At 37.5% G+C, this 19,156-nt stretch overlaps 1 protein-coding gene and 1 pseudogene across 1 annotated transcript; both read left to right on the forward strand.

Annotated features, from left to right (window-relative positions):
• Positions 1–1,093: 1,093 nt before the first annotated feature.
• On the forward strand, positions 1,094–2,733 carry LOC120108214 (regulator of nonsense transcripts UPF2-like; the record flags this gene model as incomplete). Its single annotated transcript, XM_039121794.1, has 3 exons — positions 1,094–1,246; positions 1,454–1,581; positions 2,556–2,733. Coding segments are annotated over 3 exons (417 nt in total), but the record flags the coding sequence as incomplete, so codon positions are not given.
• Positions 2,734–7,277: 4,544 nt separating this feature from the next.
• Positions 7,278–19,118, forward strand: LOC120108211 (annotated as a pseudogene).
• The last annotated feature ends 38 nt before the right edge of the window (positions 19,119–19,156 follow it).

A 19,156-nucleotide genomic window follows, 5' to 3' on the forward strand; every position in this document is an offset into this window, starting at 1 on the left:
AAGGCAATTGGCATGTCCTGAATGGCTACATTTATATGTTCATAAATAAATTACTGGACATAGATACGTTCAGCAGCTCAGCAGATGCTGTGAATTCTGTGTCCATCAATCTTGGAGGTTCATCTCTTTTTCTTTTCCAGGAAAAGCATGTCTTAACTTCAGCTATAAGTCTATTTTAGTCATCCCAGAATATTTCTCTCATTTTTCAGTTGCTGCAATGGCTTAATATTATACTTTGCCAAAAATGTGAGAATTCTTCACATGCATGATGAAAGCTGTGTTCATGTTCCATTTTATCATAAAGGGCTCGTTTGGTTCGCGGGAAAAGAAGGGGGGAAAGTGTGGTCAACGGGAAAGTAATGAGATGCCTCTTGTTTGGTTGGAGTTTTCAAAGGAGAGAGAAGGAAAAGTTGTATTCCCATGGGAATGTGATTCCCACATTTCATGGGAAAGTCTTTCCCATGAGAAACATGGGAAAGTTACTTTCCCATGAGGCGGGAATCACTTCATTTTTACTTTTTCCCAAAAAGTCCCTTCAGTATTAAAGAAGCATTAAAGAGGCATTAAAAACCTAATTTTTATTAAGGGCATAATAGGAATTATATATAACTTTCCTAGGAAAGTGGATGGCCAACCAAACATAAGCACCTTGGAAATTTGTCACTTTTCCATGGTCAACCAAACATGCCAAAAATACTTTCCTAGGCATCCTCTTCCTAGGAATTTGTTTTCCAGGAATCATATTCCTAGGAAGGAAAATGCTTCCCGCGAACCAAACGAGCCCAAAATGTTGGCATTGGGAAGAAAGAGTAAATTGCACTTAAAAGCTTGCTCCTATATTGGCATGTATTGGTATAAAAAGCATAGTTGCAGCACTGTTAATTTCAGATACTTATTGTTCAGAATTTGTCAAAGCTCATTTCTTCCATCTTCTTTAGCTTTGAATAGCATGCCAGAATATTAGGTACGGTAAGATTGACTTATTGGCTGTATGAAACATAGGTCACTCTTCATAGGCTTTCTTAAATTCTTATTAGATTTTATTTTGTTCAGTAAGTACTAGATTGGTCATCTTTATTTTCTAACTGTATGATTGCAGATTCCTTCTTCCTCAATTAACTTTCTACCATGTCTCTTGCAGTTCTTTAGAGGCCTTAATGTCACTGCAGATCAAAAGAAGTTCTTCAAGAAAGCATTGCACTCATATTATGATGCTGTAGCTGAACTACTTCAATCTGAGCATAATGTAAGTTTTGGAACTGTCTAAAATTTTGGCATAATCTGAATATGCTTCTCTTAGCCTGGTTGAGCATGTGCTGCTTGCTTTGATTGTAATTCATTTGCTTTACCCTTCATTTTTGATGTATTAGTATTATCCTTTTATGTTTTTCCATGTTTGTGCAACAACTTTCCAGAAGCATTGAATAATATTGATTTTTTTTTTACTATGCAGTCTCTTCGAATGCTGGAACTTGAGAATGCAAAGATCTTGAGTGCTAAAGGGGAGCTTAGCGATGAGAATGCAGCTTCGTACGAGAAGCTTAGGAAATCTTATGATCACTTATTTCGTGGTGTCTCCTCGTAAGATCGTTAGCCAAACTTTCTATCTTGATATTTTGCTTTGAACTTAAATGTCTCATAGTTCCTATTCTAATGTCTTTTCTTGTTTTCATGAGTAGATTAATCTCTTTATTATATTGTAATGCAAACTAAGACATCCTGCCTTTATCTTAATATGTCACTTTGAGTGACCATTATCTTTGTATATGCTATTATCTCTAGTATACATACTTCTTTTGGTTCAGTTCTCAATCTTTTAAGGAAAGAGTTCGGAGATGTACCAATTAAACGCGGAAACTTTCTTTCAAATTACATAATTTACAAAAGTCTTTAGTTAGAAGAGGTACCGACAACCAGTTGTGCTTCCACATGTGCATTGCATGTGCCAACGACAATTGCTATTTATGTTGCAAGCTCTCAGCTTGATTTCATGTTTGAGCGTCACTCTTGTATAACTACACAAGCTCATCTTTAGTGGATACAACCTTTTGCTTCATTTCTGTCTTGAAGAGACAGGAGAAGCATACTATGTAATAGGGGGAGTATCTTTCAAGTTACATGTCTCAGTGGAGAAACGTTTTCATCAGAATGGACTCGTTACTTCATCTGTCAGTCATGTCTATATGAGCTCGAAGTCTTCATAAATGCACATCCTTAGGTTTGATTTTGTAACTCCTTCTGAGGGAGAGAATAAAAGGTGTGTCAGCCTAAGTTAGCAGTTCATTTATCCAGTTTCATAAATAATATAAAGTAATCTGTTAGCTATGGGAATCCATAGCCGTCAATTTTTCCTTTCATGTGCCTAACACATGCCAAACATTAGTTTATTGATGTTGCATGCTTTTTGCGCCCTCCCTTTTCTCTCTCCTCTATAGTTTTCTTTCCTTCTTTTTTCTTTTTTTCTTCCTGCCTTTTGTTTATTTCTCATTAGCTTCATTATTGTGCTTCCATCTACAATCTCATTTCCTTTTTTTCCCCTATTTTTCGGTATACAGTTTAGCTGAGGCCCTTGATATGCAGCCTCCAGTAATTGCAGATGATGGGCACACGACTAGGTTAACCACAGGTGTGGATGTATCATCTTCCGCTTCTGGAAAGGAGTCTTCTGTGCTTGAACCTGTGTGGGGATGATGAAGACACAAGGGCATTTTATGAATCCTTACCTGATCTGAGGTTGGTTAAAACTTTTACTAGTGTTGCTTATGCTATCATTCAGAACTATTATATAGAATTATACTCTGTGAATTTTCAGTTAAAGATACTGTTTCTTATTATCTATGTGAGAGATTTCTGTTATTTCTGTTTGTTTGTAGTTCTTGTGATACAAATTGGCATATTTTATAACCAGAGCTTTTGTTCCTGCTGTTATATTGGGAGAAGCAGAACCGAAGGGTCGATATGAGCCAACATCCAAAGACACCAGACGACAAAATGTTAAGATGAAATGGTTATCTTCTGGCATCTCTCCAATGAGTTTTAAAAGTTTATTAAAAGAATATATGCCTTAAAATTTGCATTAATATTTTTGGAGAATGGTGTACTGTAATCAAATTTGTTAGGGAACTAATAATCTTAGAAGCTGAGGTGCTCCTTATCATGTTACTAAAGTAGCGAAGTGTAGAGTTATTAGGAGCATGATAGTTTTACTATCAGAGATCTCATTTAGTATTTTTGTGTTGAAAATGCCTTAAAAATTTATCCCAAAAAACCTTAAAAATCTGCTTCAGGTTATGGGTATTGTTACACTAAAGGGTGATTTGGCCCTAGCATCATTTTTCCATGGTTAGTTTGTCTGTTAAAATCCGAAAATGGTAAGATTTGAACTGAAATGATGTCTTCCATTAATTGTTTAGGGTGACTTTGCTGAGCTTGGTTCCATATCTTAGTTGTAAAAAAAAGAGAATTGAGTAGGGGAATGATGGTGATGTAAAAAGGAGTGGGATGCATCCTTTGGCAAAATGTCAGGTTCTTAAACCACCAAGGGGAAAACTGTCGGAACATATATTTATTTGCACATGCATATATGTTCTTTTGAGATGTTCAGTTGCAGTTTTTTCTAAATGCTGTTGCATGTGTTCGAAGGGATGGTGTGATATGCAAGGTTCTGCTAATAAATCCACATTAAATAACCAAGAAAACCTAAGTGATGACTCTGGAGGAAAATCCCATTAATTGAAGAACTTAAAAATGAGAATGAGGTGGAAGAAGCAAAATTGAAATCCTTTTCCCTCCCAAATCTTAAGGCAATTCTAGGACCACACTTAGAATATACTGAAGATCTGGAGTTATTAAATTCATGTAGCAATTTATAGTGTTTGAGAAGACTTTTGTATGTTCTATATGTGATAAAAAGCTTTCAGTCAATAATTTCACTATATGTATATAGAGAGAGATGACCTTGCTCTTCTCAAGAGTAATTGTTACATATAATATTATATGTATGTATAAGTAGGAGTAATCACTTGAGCTGCTAACCTTTTGTCTTACTCATGCATTTTATTGGTTGGACACACATTAACCTTTGGCTTGAACCAATTGAAAAAAGGTGGATTTTATTCATCTTTTCTTTGATGGGATTGTTGCTTGTGATGAACTTTGTGGGAGTATGCAGCAGGAAATCTTGTAGTTTTGGGTCCTTAAAGCTTTATGAGTATTAAATGGGTGATACTGGTCATTCTTTACAATGTACCCTTCATCTTTTCTGCATATATGTAATTTGTTGGTTAAGATCCTCAATGCCAAAATTTGATTTGATGAAGTCTCCATACAACATTCAATTTGCCTTTATTTTTCTAGTTTCCTTGAACTTTTCTTGTAATTTTGTAAATGCCTTTTTTTACAAAGAGAGAGTCAAAGCAAATTACCTTTCATTTATGGTATGCCATACCGTATTGAACCGGGACCGTATGGAGCATACTGTACTGCGCCGGTTCAGTACCGGTATATGGTATGAGGGCGTGCCGACACTTGGTACGCCGAATCGCCTCCATACCGGGCGTACTGATATGTGACTAGGTGGCACTGGTACGGGCTTAGTACAAGATAGCATCCCATTGCTTTCATTGCTTAGGCCCACTTTGAGAGTTTGGATGCTTAACCTTGTGCTTTGGCTGGTTATAAGCATCGATGGGGACGTTCTACGTTCTTTTTTAGTATTCTTAGAGAAAGTCTTTGTGGATGTGTGCATATCTTTGCCGAATATTGTAACTTTGAAATGATGCCAATTAGGATTCCCCATGTCCAAATCTAAAAAGGAAGAAAAGGACCAATATATCTGAAAGATGACTTAAACTTCCCTTTAACAATTTCTCGTTGTAATGTTTGTAACAATAACTCTTCTTCTTGATATTATTTGAATTGTGAAGATGCATCAATAGAACTTGGGTTTATTTATAAGTTACTTCCAAATAATCTGGCCTGTCTATGTCGTTGATAATGTTTGTAACCAGCTAGTAAAGTGACCAGTTAATCTAAGCCTACCTATCTATTTATTTTAAAAAGAGAACACACATGCACTCAAACTAGCAGACATAGCGACACATGATCTTAAGTCCAAATTTCTCTCTTTAAGGGACCTTGCAAATGATAAATGATCTATATGCAAATTCAAGCTGCCTTAAGTTTCAAAAGGTGATAGCAACTTTGGTTTAAAACTTTCCAAAGAAGGATCACCCAATTGACCCAATTGGGCGGTTCGGTCTATACCGAATTGAAGTGACACCAAATTGGACGGTTCCGCAATGTGGGATTGTTTGACAATGATGGTCGGTTCGGGTTAAAAAACTTTTCCCCCTCACCCCCCAACAGGTTCTCTCCCTCGCTCGCTAGCACTCGCTCTCCTCTTTGATACTGATTGAGACCATGCAGGGGTTCCGGCTGCTGCCGTCGATGAGGTAAGCCCCCCTCTCTCTTGCTCTCTGTTCTCCCTCCTCTCTGTAAGTCCTGGTCCTCCCTCCCTTCCTCTCTCTTATTCCCTCGTCTTCTCCCTTCCCCCTCTTCGTAAGCCCCCTTCTCTCCTTCTCTCCTTCTCTCCTCCCTCTTCCTTTCCCTCTCTCTTCTTCCCTCTCCTTACTCTCCCTTGCTCCAGGGCCCTCTCTCTCTTCCCTTCTTCCTTTTCTTCTCCCTCTTCCCCTCCCCGATTCGGTATGCATCAGACTAGTATGGTATTTACCGGTGCCATACCGAACTGGTCGTTAGCCATTATGACCCTTAGTACTATTTGGCGAACTTTGCTTGCAAATATCATAATTATAACCAACAAGCTTCCATTCCTATCTACCAAGGAGTGCAAAATGCAACTCTTCAATGTTTCTCATGCCATGACCATCTGGCAAACCTTTCCTAGTTTTTTAGGAGCATGCCTTCCATCGAAACATTTATATGATAACGTCAACCTAATTAACTGTGATACTTAGGCTAGGGAGACCTGTAGCAAAAATACTAGAGGATTTGGAAGAACCTCTGCGGATTGGATAATCCTTTCTCAAAAGGACTATCATTTTGTTGTACTTGCTTTTTAGTATGATGTCTGCGCTCACTGACGTTGGATCTTGTAGATAGATTCAGTACATTGCCAGCATCTTGCATAGTTCTAGTTTCATAACATGATCTTAACAAAAATGCTTTTAGCATAACTTCCTTTGGTTTAGATGGATTGTACTAGGAGAACCAACCTCTTATTTTGATCTACTTAGCCCAACTGACTTGCTTCCTAGGTGATGCTTAAGCTGCTTGCCTAGGTAGAGGAGGCTTGTTGAGTCAAGTTTGGACAAGCTTTTTGGGTTGTTTGTGTATTAAGTGGGGCAATGTGAATTGTTAGGCATCTTAGTTGAGAACAACCATGTCTTTTCAATGGTGAAAACACCTTACTCATAAGTTTTACCAATTCTTGATTTGTTGTTTATTTCCAATCTCATGTTGATTTATTCATTTTTTTAGACACTTGTTGTTGCATCAAGTTAGCTGAACTATCATTCCTTTTTATTTTTCTTTGAAAAAAGGAAAAGGAATGATGATAAATCTGCTGTCCTCCTTTACATTTCCTTTTTATATCTCTGTTTTGTTGTGAATCTATATTAAAAATTTTAATTAATTTTTATTTTGTTTTTGGGGGTATGATCCCATTGTAATTGTCTTTTAAAGCATCAAGTCTGTTAATATTTCAAAATTTCTTTGCTGTTATCAATCATAAGAGTTTTTTCCAACCTGAGGTTAGTTTTCATCCCTCATGATTAAAATCCTTGACCTAAGTGAGTGAATGTGTTAATTCATCATGCTTTTTGATGGGAAATCACGCAATGAAACCTTGCTATGCTTCTCCTATGGTTTGAATTCCTTAACCAAACTTTTTTAATTTTTAAATGCCAACGTGAAATTGTCATCCGTTTTATATCTTATTTATTTGTTTGTTTTGTTTGTTTTCCTTCTCATCACTTAACAAAGACTTAATGTTGTACTGTAACACTTCCATGCCCTGCCCTTGTGACCAAATGCCCGAATTATTCCATATTCTCACTGGCAATGCTTTTTGAACCAAGATTTGTTCTTTTGTTATACATAATTTAAAAGCTAGTTTATTTTTGCCATCTTATCATTTTTTATCCAGTCCATTAGAGATACTTTCTGCAGCCCACTCCTTGTTAACTTATTCTATGGCATTTACTGCCAGTGCCTCAGTGTTACCTTTGAAAAACTCTCTTTTTTCTTTGGCACCCTTTTATGGTATATATTGTTCTATGATTTCTATCCTTGTATTTGATATTATTTTTGGTAGCAATTAACTTTGGGAGAGTTATCGTTCAAAGGAATCTGCTGTGGAGCCAGACATGGAAGTGCAAGATATTGCTGAGGGCTGTGGAGACTCAGAGCCTTTACCAGATGGAAAAGCAGAGGAAAAAGGTAAGGATAAAGAGGACAAAGATAAGGAAAAGATGAAAGATTCGGAAAAAGAAAAATTTAAAAGAGGACACGGAAAAGAAAGGAGAAGGCGAAAAGGATAAAGTTAAAGGCCTTGATGGCACAAGCTTGGATGGGTTTGTTACAGAGGCTTCCAGGTTGTGTGAGCCGTGATCTTATTGATCAATTGACGGTAATCTCCACTTGGTTTTCTTGCATAATATTTACACACACACACACACACACACACACACACACACATATATATATATATATTATATTTGATTTGTTTTGGTCTCAACCTAGTCTGGTGCACAAATATTGTACGCTTTGCAGGTAGAATTTTGCTACTTGAATTCAAAGGCAAATCGAAAGAAACTTGTCAGGGCTTTGTTCAATGTCCCTAGGACTTCCTTAGAATTACTGCCATATTATTCTCGAATGGTAGCAACATTGTCAACATGTATGAAAGATGTTCCAACTATGCTTTTGTCAATGTTGGAAGAAGAGTTCAACTTTTTGATAAATAAAAAGGTTTGTCTACTACTTTCATTATTTAGTTTATTGGTTGGTTTGTTTCAATTTTTTACTACTATATATGTCTGATACCTGTGTGACCAGACATATTCAAGAAGCCATAAGACCCATCATGTTTTGTGAAAAAAAATATTTTGTACAGTATGCAGTTGTGCCATCAGCTTTACATTAGGATATTTCACATACTGGTCCTAACAGATTTTGCGTAGTATACACCTTTTATCTATCTATACTAAAAGAGTCATAGGCTATGGAGCCTCTTTTTAAATAAAAAATAAAAAAACCACTATTTTCTTACGACCCATGGCAGCATCAGCTGCTTGAGTCTAGCAGATGTTGTCATAGGAATCCCAGAAGGATTTTAACTTTTATAAGGAGTTATGTCTTACTCGATGATTAGTCATTAAGAGGTCAAAGATACATATTTCTTTGAAAGAAAAAGAATGATCATTCATTTGATCTTGATCTTTGTGGAGCGAAAATGACACTATACTGGATCTGCACAAACCTCATGCTAATATCCATAAATGACTTGTTTTTGGTAATAGATGAACATTACCATGTGTGTATTCTGATGCATGGTGGACATCGGTTACTCCCATCCATTTTCTGTATGTTTTTAATATTCTCATTGGACTTACTTTTGTGACTATCTTCTTTCAGGATCAAACAAACATTGAAACAAAGATAAAGAACATCAGGTTTATTGGAGAGCTTTGCAAATTTAAAATTGCACCTGCAGGCCTTGTTTTTAGTTGCTTGAAGGTATGTACTCTGTGGAAGTCAAGGTTGGACCGAGTTAGTTTCCATAGATAGAGTTTATGATCTGATAGTTTTAATGCAAGAGACCCGCAAGTACCTGAATATTGACTGTTAGATGATTACGTTGTTAATGTAAGATGATCTGTTGTATCTTAGCTGAGAACATTAGTGAGCCCTCGAAGATTAAAACATTTGTTTGAAATTACAGTACCAAGTTGTTGGATGAGCAGGATAACTACCATTCAGTGGTCTGCCTTATTGAGTTTTTTTTCCATTGCTTAATCTCACCATTTTTATCACACTAATCCTTTTCTTTTCCCTTTATAAATTTTAGTACAATCTGTCAGATTTAATTAAAGCAGTGAATGAATGGCATTAGAAATAATTGCCAGTTTGAGTCCGAATTATATTTACAATTTATGTGGATACATAAACAAAACTTAAGATTTTGGTAAAACTCCTTATTACCTTATAATTTTGGGCATTCATCATCACTTCACATTTAATGCCAAGTCGATAAGATCATGTGCTGAAATTTGTTGGTTTCCAACCAACTTGAAGTTCCTTTTTGTTATATCCAACATCTTTTGATACTGCTACATGCAAAAAATAGTTGTCCTTTATAAGCTTAATTGCTGATAATTAAATGGATTTACTGATGAAAAGTCCATTATCTTTAAATCTTAAAGCTTAGTAGATCAGGCTCTGGTGTCTGGGTAGATATGAATACTAACTGGTGACTGGCATGTTAATGGTCTAAAATGTGCTAAAAGCCTGATTCTCCTAGTTGGAAGTATAAATTGTTAAATTAACCTTTGCTAAATACAGAGAAACTTGATAAAAAAACTCCTTCTGATAGGTAGACTTTCCTTTAGTAAACTATTGATGCAATTGCAGAATCTGGATCAAATTGAAGAGGTTCAAGATCAAATTTAAGGTTCAGAGAAATCACAGTCTGTTTATTCACTGAGATCAAGTAGAAAATTGACTGATTGGAACTGCCTGATGATCTCATATGTCAGAAAGTAAGAGTACCATAGTCATGTAATGAAGTGTGTTAATATTCACTATTTACTTGTATACTATCTTTAATCATTCAATCAAGGAAAAAGTCACTCCTGTTGACTAATTTCAACTCATGGATATTTTACAGTGAAGGTTATTTAACATGTTTAACATTAGGTTTATTGTAAATCTTGTGGGTCAACTATTGTCGATTGTTCTGTTAAGGCACATGTCCTTTCATTGTGAGAATGGAATTTTTAGTAAAATGTGTCTAGAAGTTATATTTAGTTTTGTGTTACGATGAGTATGTTTAGGTCTCTGTACATATAAGAGTGTTCCCCTTATTATAGATATGTTGTCCTAATGTATCTGAACCTTTATGCCTTAAGCCTGTTTTATTCCTATTTCAGCTGTTTCTTAGGTTGAGGAAATTTAGTTTAGAATGGTTGAGATTCCTTGATGCATGGCATTTACTTACCCAAATTATTAGCAAGCAAACTTGAGGTCACTTAGAAAAATATTTTTGAAGATGTGTAGCCCTGCTGTGCCCAGGATTTTATGCTTGACCTTGTTTTATTTTCTGTAATGTAATGCAGCCCTGTTGCATCTGATTCTGTATGCCTCACCTTGTTTTGTTCTCTTTAATGTAATGCCCTTATGAATCATGAGCTAGTCATCTGTAACCCCAAACTGACAGTTTATTTAACTCTTATTATGACAATTGTACCACTTCAGGGGTTTTGAGGAGAAAAGGGAAAAAATTTCCAGCTTTGAGTTGATAAGAATTGGATAGGATGTAAATTTATATATTGTTGAAACCTCCAGTCCGAAACTGGATTTCTGAGCAGAGAACTATAAATCTAATAGTCCTAAATCTTAAGAAGTGATACAGATCGTACTGAAGTCTGAACTATTTTAAAACCTCGACCTGAAGGTTCTTAAACTTGTTTGGATGCTTAAATAGTTTATTTCGGGCTAAAATGGAATCCAGCACTGATGCTTGCAGCAGTGAGAGTTGTTGCACCCAGCTGGACTTTAGATGCCTCAACATTACTCCACTTGCATGTCTAGGGTATGTCATGCTGCTGGTTGTCAGGTTCCACCTTCTTTACTGGCTTTACCACATCTTCCACAGTTTTGTCTGTCTTGGCATTACAAGTATCTCATATTTAAATTGCTATGGTCAACTTTTTATGCGTAATTCTTATATTAATCTGCTGTGTTATGATGTTTTCAAGTGTGGTATAAGCCATCTGTACTGTGACCTGCGGATAATTTTACTAGAGCACATAGTCCATGTTAACATAGGCAGCTTTCAACATTGTTTTTACCTGAGGGTCATCTCTTTTTGTTCAGGCCTGTTTAGATGACTTCACTCATCATAACATAGATGTTGCTTGCAATCTTCTTGAGACATGTGGCCGTTTTCTGTATCGATCTCCAGAAACAACAATACGCATGGCAAACATGTTGGAAATAATGATGCGTTTAAAGAATGTCAAAAATTTGGATCCACGTCATAGTACACTGGTAGAAAATGCCTACTACTTGTGCAAACCACCTGAACGATCTGCTAGAGTTTCTAAAGTACGCCCTCCATTGCATCAGGTATCACATTAGTACTTCTTCAATTCTTTTGTTCAGATTACACAGTTGCAATAAGTTGTGTAAGTTAATATATTGTTGTCTTCTGCAGTATATCAGGAAATTGCTTTTCTCAGACCTCGATAAGTCAACAGTTGAACATGTTCTTAGGCAATTGCGCAAGTTACCTTGGGCAGAATGCGAACCTTATATCTTAAAGTGCTTTTTGAAGGTCCACAAGGGGAAGTACAATCATGTTCATCTGATTGCTTTACTCACTGCAGGCCTCAGTCGCTATCATGATGAATTTGCAGTGGCAGTAGTGGATGAGGTCAGCTTTCTTGCTAGGGAATTTGTCTTTTTTTCCTTTTTTTTTAAATTAATTATGAATATAAGAAACAGAGTCGTCTTCCTTCAAAAGCTAATTTAAGCTTATATTGGTAGATCTTGAGGTATCTTGCATCATAACAGTATATGTTCTAGTTCATATTAAATCTCTCCTGACTATTGGTATCTTAAAGTTTTACATGTTCTGATACATGTGGATTTTATAGTTTCAAAATTGAGCATTCAAGTTAGTTTAGCAGATTATTCTGACTCGTCTCTTGTTCAACTGTATTCTTTTATGGATTAGGTATATCTAGGCTGGGTGTAATTTGTGGAAGTGTATACTCCCCATCTTCAAAATGTTTTTTTTTTTTAAAAAAAAAATTAAGGGGATCCCCATCTTAAAATGTCAATTTAGGATCAATGTCGGCTGAACCGGTATTGGGCACCATACCAGTTGCCTGGTGGGACAAGTCGGTTTGGGCCCATTCCATGCCGTACTGGGCCCGTACCGACACAGTAGAGGAGGCGGGGGAGAGAGAAAAAGAGAGAGAGAAGGGGGAGAGAGGGAGGGAGGCCGGCGGAGGGTGGTGAAGGCCGGCGAAGGGCCGTCGAAGGTTGGCGACCCGGGCAAGAGACGAAGGAAACCTTCGCTGCCAGAAAATAGGGCGGGTCCCCTGTTTCGTTCGAAATTGGGGTCCGACCCTTTTTTTATTTTGCGGTTTTTAAGTGAAAGCAAATCATTTCGACTTCACTTAAAAATTGTAAAATAAAAAAAAGGGGTCGAAATAGGAAACCCGCTCTATTTTTCGTCTGTGGAGCTGCAGAGGCTGGAGGAGCGTCCTTCTCGTGGCTAGCCGGCCTTCGCCGGCTGGCTTCCACCTCTCCCTCTCTCTCTCCCTCTCCCGCTCGCTCTCTTTTTCTCTCTTTCTCCTTCTCCCCCTCTGGTAACGGATTTTGTTTCTGTTGCCGGAACCGTGCCGGTCAGCTGTCGGAACGGCTCGGAACGGCCGAAACCGCCCTATTCGGGACGGTTCCACCGACCCTGTTTAGGATCCTGAGATAGGTAAAGTCTTTAGTATCCTCAGATTTGATTTTTTTCTTTATCTTGTTAAATCTGAATTGATTAATATAATTTGCTAGAATTGCTACAAAAAGCTTCTTTTACATTTCATTTAGTTTTTATTTCAACAACTCCGGTGCCTTTCATTTGATAAGGAAAGAATGATTTCTCTGGCTTTCATAATTTTAATGGAGACCTTCCCCTAGATTTCTCAATTATATGATTTGTCATATGTAGGATTTGTGTTTTATGCTTTGTTGGTCAGAGTTAAATGAGTGGCGAGTTTGTTATTTTCTAAGCAAGGTCTGTTGTGCTGGTACCGGGCATCGTACTAGTTATCCAGCGGCACGAGTCGGTACGGGCCCACGCCATGCTGTGTCGGGCCTGTACGGACACAGCAGAGGAGGCAGGAGAGAGAGTGAACAGGTGAGAAAAGGGAGAGAGGGAGGGAGAGAGGAGCGCTGGCGGAGGCCGGCGCCCGGACAGGAGGCGGAGGCTGCGGCTAGGTCTTTGTTTCGTTCGAAATAGGGTCCGACCGCTAAAAATTTTTGCAATTTTTAAGTGAAGTCGCAAATCATTTGCTGACTTCACTTAAATATCGTGAAATTACAAAAAAAATTTAAAAAAAATTAAGTGAAGTTGGCAATGGGTTTGCCGGCTTCAACTGAAATCTACAAAAATAAAAGGGCCCTCCTCCGGGCCCCTATTTTGAATGAAACAAGGGACCGGAGGCGGAGCCCCGCCTCCGCATCTCTCCGGCCTTTGCCTCCTCCACACGGAGGCTCCCCGGCCTCCACTGGCCAGCCTTGGGATGACCTCTCTTCCCTCCTCTCCCTCTCCCTCCCTCCCCCATTCTCTCTCGTTTCCTTTTTTTTCTCCTTCTATCCCTCCGAAGACGGCGTTTCGGTTTGGTTGCTGGAACCGTCCCAGTCTGCCGCCGATACGGTTTGGTACGCTCGGAACCGGGTGGTTCGGGATGGTTCCGCTGACCATATTCTGAAGTTTCATTTCATGATTTTTGGAAGTCGATGAAACTATAAGGAGGCTCGTTGGTCATTTAAGCCTTCTGTCATTTTTGGGTTTCTTTTGAAAAATCAGTGTGATCTGGTCATTAGATGTATACCCTTTTGATCTAGTCATTGCATATACATTGCATATTTTTCGTTTCAACTCGTATGGAAGTTCATATTTTGAGTACAAGTCATGTAATCACATGACATATGTAATATGTATCGAGAGGCCATATGTAAAAGATGGCCGACGGAAAGTACAATGTATTGAACATACTGAATATAGAGATAAACAAGAAATAAGCAGCCAGTAAATGTTCATGACATGTGTAAAGCCTAGACATTCGAAGTGCTATGAACCACAATATCATATTTCGCCATTTCCATCCATCTTCTTTGGTCTCCTGTTCTGCTTTCCAACCCTTAAACCTAAATATCAGAACACTTATTAAGATGCTCAGTAGAATTTTCCAGCCCCAAAGGTACTATGCTTTATTTTTTTCAGTTAATGGCTGGTGCATTTAAAAATATCATTGTATAATTATTTTTAAAAAAACATGATATACAATTTCAGGTTTTGGAGGAGATTAGGCTTGGGTTAGAATTGAATGATTATGGAATGCAGCAGCAGCGCCTTGCTTACATGCGATTCTTAGGAGAGCTATACAACTATGAGCATATTGATTCATCTGTAATTTTTGAAACATTATACTTGATTATCATTTTCGGCCATGGAACACCAGAAGTAAGTAATGTGCCTTATTATTATTGATTATTGAAATTCTTATTTGTATTTCTTACCTCAAATTTTCAATTTTTATATTAATGTTTGTAGAAATTTTGTTGCTGGCATAGTAGAAAACATTACATGAATGATTAAAGTTAAAGCCATATCTGGTTTTTGGGATTTGACAAGGGTTGGTTATTTGACTAACAGTTCTATTGCATTATATACTTGGTTAATTTGCATACCAGAAGTTAAAAAAAATTAACAATTATTATATTCATCAAAGTTTTATATCTATTATGTTATGGGTTCTACAAATTGATAACCTTGTTGACCTGCATTTGAGGGATTCATGTATACAGATGACTGATCTATGATGCTTTTGAAATTTGAAGCTTAAAGCTTCTTAGATTTTGGTGATGAATGATTTAAATGGACAAAAAGTTAAACAATTGCGGTCAAGCTTAAAATCTTCTGATTGCAAGTTCTAATTGGATCCTTGTTTCCAATGTTTTTGCATGACTTTATCCTAGTCGTTACATAATCATGAAATGTCTTTTAATTTTATAAAATCCTGTATAATGAATTTATAATAGAAATGCTTTCTTCTCATGCTACTTGTGTCCTAATCACTTTTCTCCCATTAATTACTAACATTTTATTTTTGCTGTTTCTCTATTGTTTTTTCCTTCTTGCTGAACCATGTAATACTATTTGAAACTGTTGTTACTTGGGGCATTTTTAAGTCAACTGTTTATGATCACGAAAACAGGAAGCTTTGCTCCAGTTAGTCATGATGTTAAAAATGCGATGTGAAATGGTCGCTAGGAGAGAACTGGTGTAACCAACTACCAAAGCTTGATGTTTCTACATAGCTTCTGGATTCAATGTAGATAAAGACACTTCCCTCTCATTTCATGCTCTTTCAGTTTCTTGTGAGCTGGCTTGGGCATTCCACAGGCTCAACAATCTAAAAATTTGTTACAATCAAGTTTAGTCAATCAAGACATAATTTAAAAAAATTATGGTCAAGACTTGAGGTTGTTCATAAAGAATTATAAAGTACAGATGAAAAACTGATAAAAGTAATGTCGTGTACCTTTCATTGAAGATAATTAGTCCTATTGCAGTTTAGTAGAGGTTGGGAAACTTTAATTTTCTGCTAGTTATTAGTGATCAGATTGAATGGCCAGATCCACATGGCTGGCAGATTAAGGTGAAAGTAACTAAGACAGAATTTCAATATTATAGACAAGGAGGCTGAGATATACTGAATGCCCACCTAATTACTCAAGGTCCGGAGCACTCTTCAGTTTAGCCATGATATATTGACAGAATATGGTTCTTGTGGAAATATATAACATGCGATTCTTTCAATAGTATACTGCTTGTGCATATCCGTATCTTGCATACTTTCCTCATAAAGCAATAAATTTTCTTTGGGGTACATAGGGACTATATTAACATATGTAAAAATCAGGCATGAAGCTGCATGGAGATAGTGTGTTGCGATCAAACAACAGCTTTTCTAGTTATGTGAAAAAATAAAGGCAGTACAACAAAGAGAAGGAGAATAAGAAAGAGGGTAAGAGAACTAATGCTCTGAATGCACAAATTGCCAACTGTTGTTCCTTATCTTATTACTGTAACTTCTAGAAATCTCGGGGGTAAAGACAAAAACTGTGTCATTGTTCAGAAGTTAAGATATTGACAAAATCATAATTGGTAGATGCATATATTCGATACAAGAATGGCACAGGCATTGACTGCAATATGCCCGACACATCAAAAAGATGATGTTGTTTTAATGCATTCAGTTATTTGGTGTTGTGAATAGCATTTTAACTTTGCAATCTGAACTTGTCCTTGTTCATGAAATCAAGTGTTTCTTTTCCTTCATTTTTCTACTTCATGTAACATGATGGAAATATTCTTTGGCCAATTTTTCTTATTAGTGCATTTTTTTATTTTTCTTATTGTAAAGCAAGATGCACTGGATCCACCAGAAGACTATTTTCGGATCAGGATGATAATAACACTTCTTCAGACATGCGGTCACTATTTTGATCGAGGTTCTTCAAAGAGGAAACTTGATAGATTTTTGATATATTTTCAGAGATACGTCCTTAGCAAAGGTCCAATACCACTAGATATTGAGTTTGACATTCAGGTTAGTTAAAATTTACTTGTCAAGTAGTTATTTATTTTTCTATCATCCAATAGTGGTATTCCTTCTCCAGTAAGTTGCTTTAAGCCTCCTAGCATGCAAGGTTATTTTAGAATTGTCGATGCACTTGTCATACCTTATAGTTACAATTATTTTGTGTATGCAATGTGATGCAGCAAAGGGTACAACCAACAAGTACTATGACCAGCTAGACCATGCCAAGCGTTGGAGGAGTCAGATGAAAGTTTTCCAGTTTCATACTTGTCAGCTGGCTAAAGTCAAAAAACAAAATATGGAATTTTATAACCCTTTGCCTGTGCCACATATGCCAATCAAAAGGAAGAGGAAGTAAACTGGAGAAAAGAGGTTGCACTTTGAATATTAACATGCAAATAAAAGTAAACTGGATTGAAGAACCCTTTTACTTGGTGATGGAAATTCTTTTGAAAAATTGTATTATCGTGCCAAAGGCTACCTCTTACAATGTATTATACACATATTTATAGGATATAATCCCCTAACCCTAATTCGGGCATTAAACTCGATACAAAATCATACTTGAAATAGGACTCGACAATAAGGAAATATGCTGGAGTTATTCTACTGCAAATATGGAAATCTGGCTAAAATTTGATATTGTTCTTAATGAAAAATCTATAAGAAAATTTGATGAATCCACTGGCTCCTCCAACGCTTGACATGGTCTAACTAGTTATAGTACATGTTGGTTGTATCCCGTGCTGCATCACAATGTGCATAATTCTTATGCTTTGAAAAAGTCACATATCTCTTTTTAGCTTTGACTATGGAAATAAAGTTCTTTTTATAGTATTGCTGAATGAAACATAGAGATTCTGGCTGATTGGATTTTGGTTTGTCAATTGGCACCTCCCTCCTTGGTGCTAGCTCCAAGGAGGGGATCCAGGTTTGATCCTGGCACGTGACCCTCCCACTATAATTCTTGGAAAACAAAAGGAAATAATAGAAGAAACAAAGAAATTCTGTATTTATTCTGCATTAATAAATTTAGTGGATAATTCTCATTAATTAAAATGCTTGCAGGATATGTTCGCCGATTTACGACCAAACATGACTCGATACTCATCCATTGAGGAAGTTAATGCGGCACTGATTGAACTTGAAGAACATGAGCGCATAGCCTCAATGGAGAAGGCCAGCAGTGAGAAACACTCTGATGGTGAATCTCAGAAAGCTCCATCCCAAACAACTACAACCATCAAAGCCAATGGCAGCAGTGTAGCAAACAGAATGGAGGAAAATGGCAGGGGCCAGGAAGAACCACCAGACAGTGAAAGCTATTCAGATAGTGGCAGCATTGATCAGGAGGGACATGAAGACGAGGAAGATCTGTTGTATGAGGACAAATCAGATGACAGATCTGAAGGGGATGGCGACGATGAAGATGATGGGGGACCCATTGGTTCTGATGAGGAAGACAGTGTCCAGGTCAGGCAGAAGTTGGTGGAAGTTGATCCGAAGGAGGAAGAGGAATTTGATCGGGAAATGAGAGCCCTGATGCAGGAGAGTTTGGAGTCCCGCAAATTAGAGCTACGGGCAAGGCCCACTCTGAACATGATGATACCAATGAATATTTTTGAGGGTTCTAAAGATTCAAGGACCATTGAGGGGGAGAGCGGGGAGGAGACAATGGATGAGGAGGGTGGCAGTGGTGGAGGTAACAAGGTGAGAGTGAAGGTGCTTGTTAAGAAGGGGAACAAACAGCAGACAAAGCAGATGTATATCCCTCAGGACTGCTCACTCGTGCAGAGCACAAAGCAGAAAGAGGCTGCAGAGCTGGAGGAGAAGCAGAGCATTAAGCGGAGGATCCTGGAGTACAATGAGAGGGAAGAGGAGGAATCAAATGGGATTTCATCCCAGGCCGGAAACTGGATGCAAGTTGGGAGCAGTGGTGGTAACAGTAGGCTGGTGGGTCGTGGCAATTGGGATAGTGCTGGAAAGCCAGGAGCACGGCAGCGACACCATTCATCTGGGGGGTTCTATCATGGGTATGGCAGGAGGAGATGAACAGATGACAGTTATTGGTGCCATGGTACTTTTTGATTTTTCTTACAAATGAAGAGTGGGTTTATCTGAAAGGATGGTCATTGGAACTGCCATCTAAGCCTGTTCCTCAACATCGTTAAGGTTCAAGTTTTGAAGAATGGTAGTCAATAGTCACCTATCCGAAATCAATACTCCTGGAACTTGTTCGGTGCAGCCTGATAAATGCAAGCTGCTGCACCACCCAGGCATTTGTCTTCAGAGTGAAGTATTTGTGAGTCTGTATATACTCTTTCTATCATCGTCTTGGATATAGTTGTTTGGCGTTTGTTGATCTCAGAAGTTAAGATTAGATAATATTTATGCTCTTACTAGAAATTCTATTTCTTTTATGTAGTACATCTTCTGTTTTAGCATGCTATGAAGATGCCACCATGAAAGTTGGCAATTAGCCTTAAATGGACCTCTACTTGGAGAATGGACCTCTACTTGGACAA

Source organism: Phoenix dactylifera, unplaced genomic scaffold (assembly GCF_009389715.1).
Source record: "Phoenix dactylifera cultivar Barhee BC4 unplaced genomic scaffold, palm_55x_up_171113_PBpolish2nd_filt_p 001227F, whole genome shotgun sequence".
Taxonomy (NCBI): domain Eukaryota; kingdom Viridiplantae; phylum Streptophyta; class Magnoliopsida; order Arecales; family Arecaceae; genus Phoenix; species Phoenix dactylifera.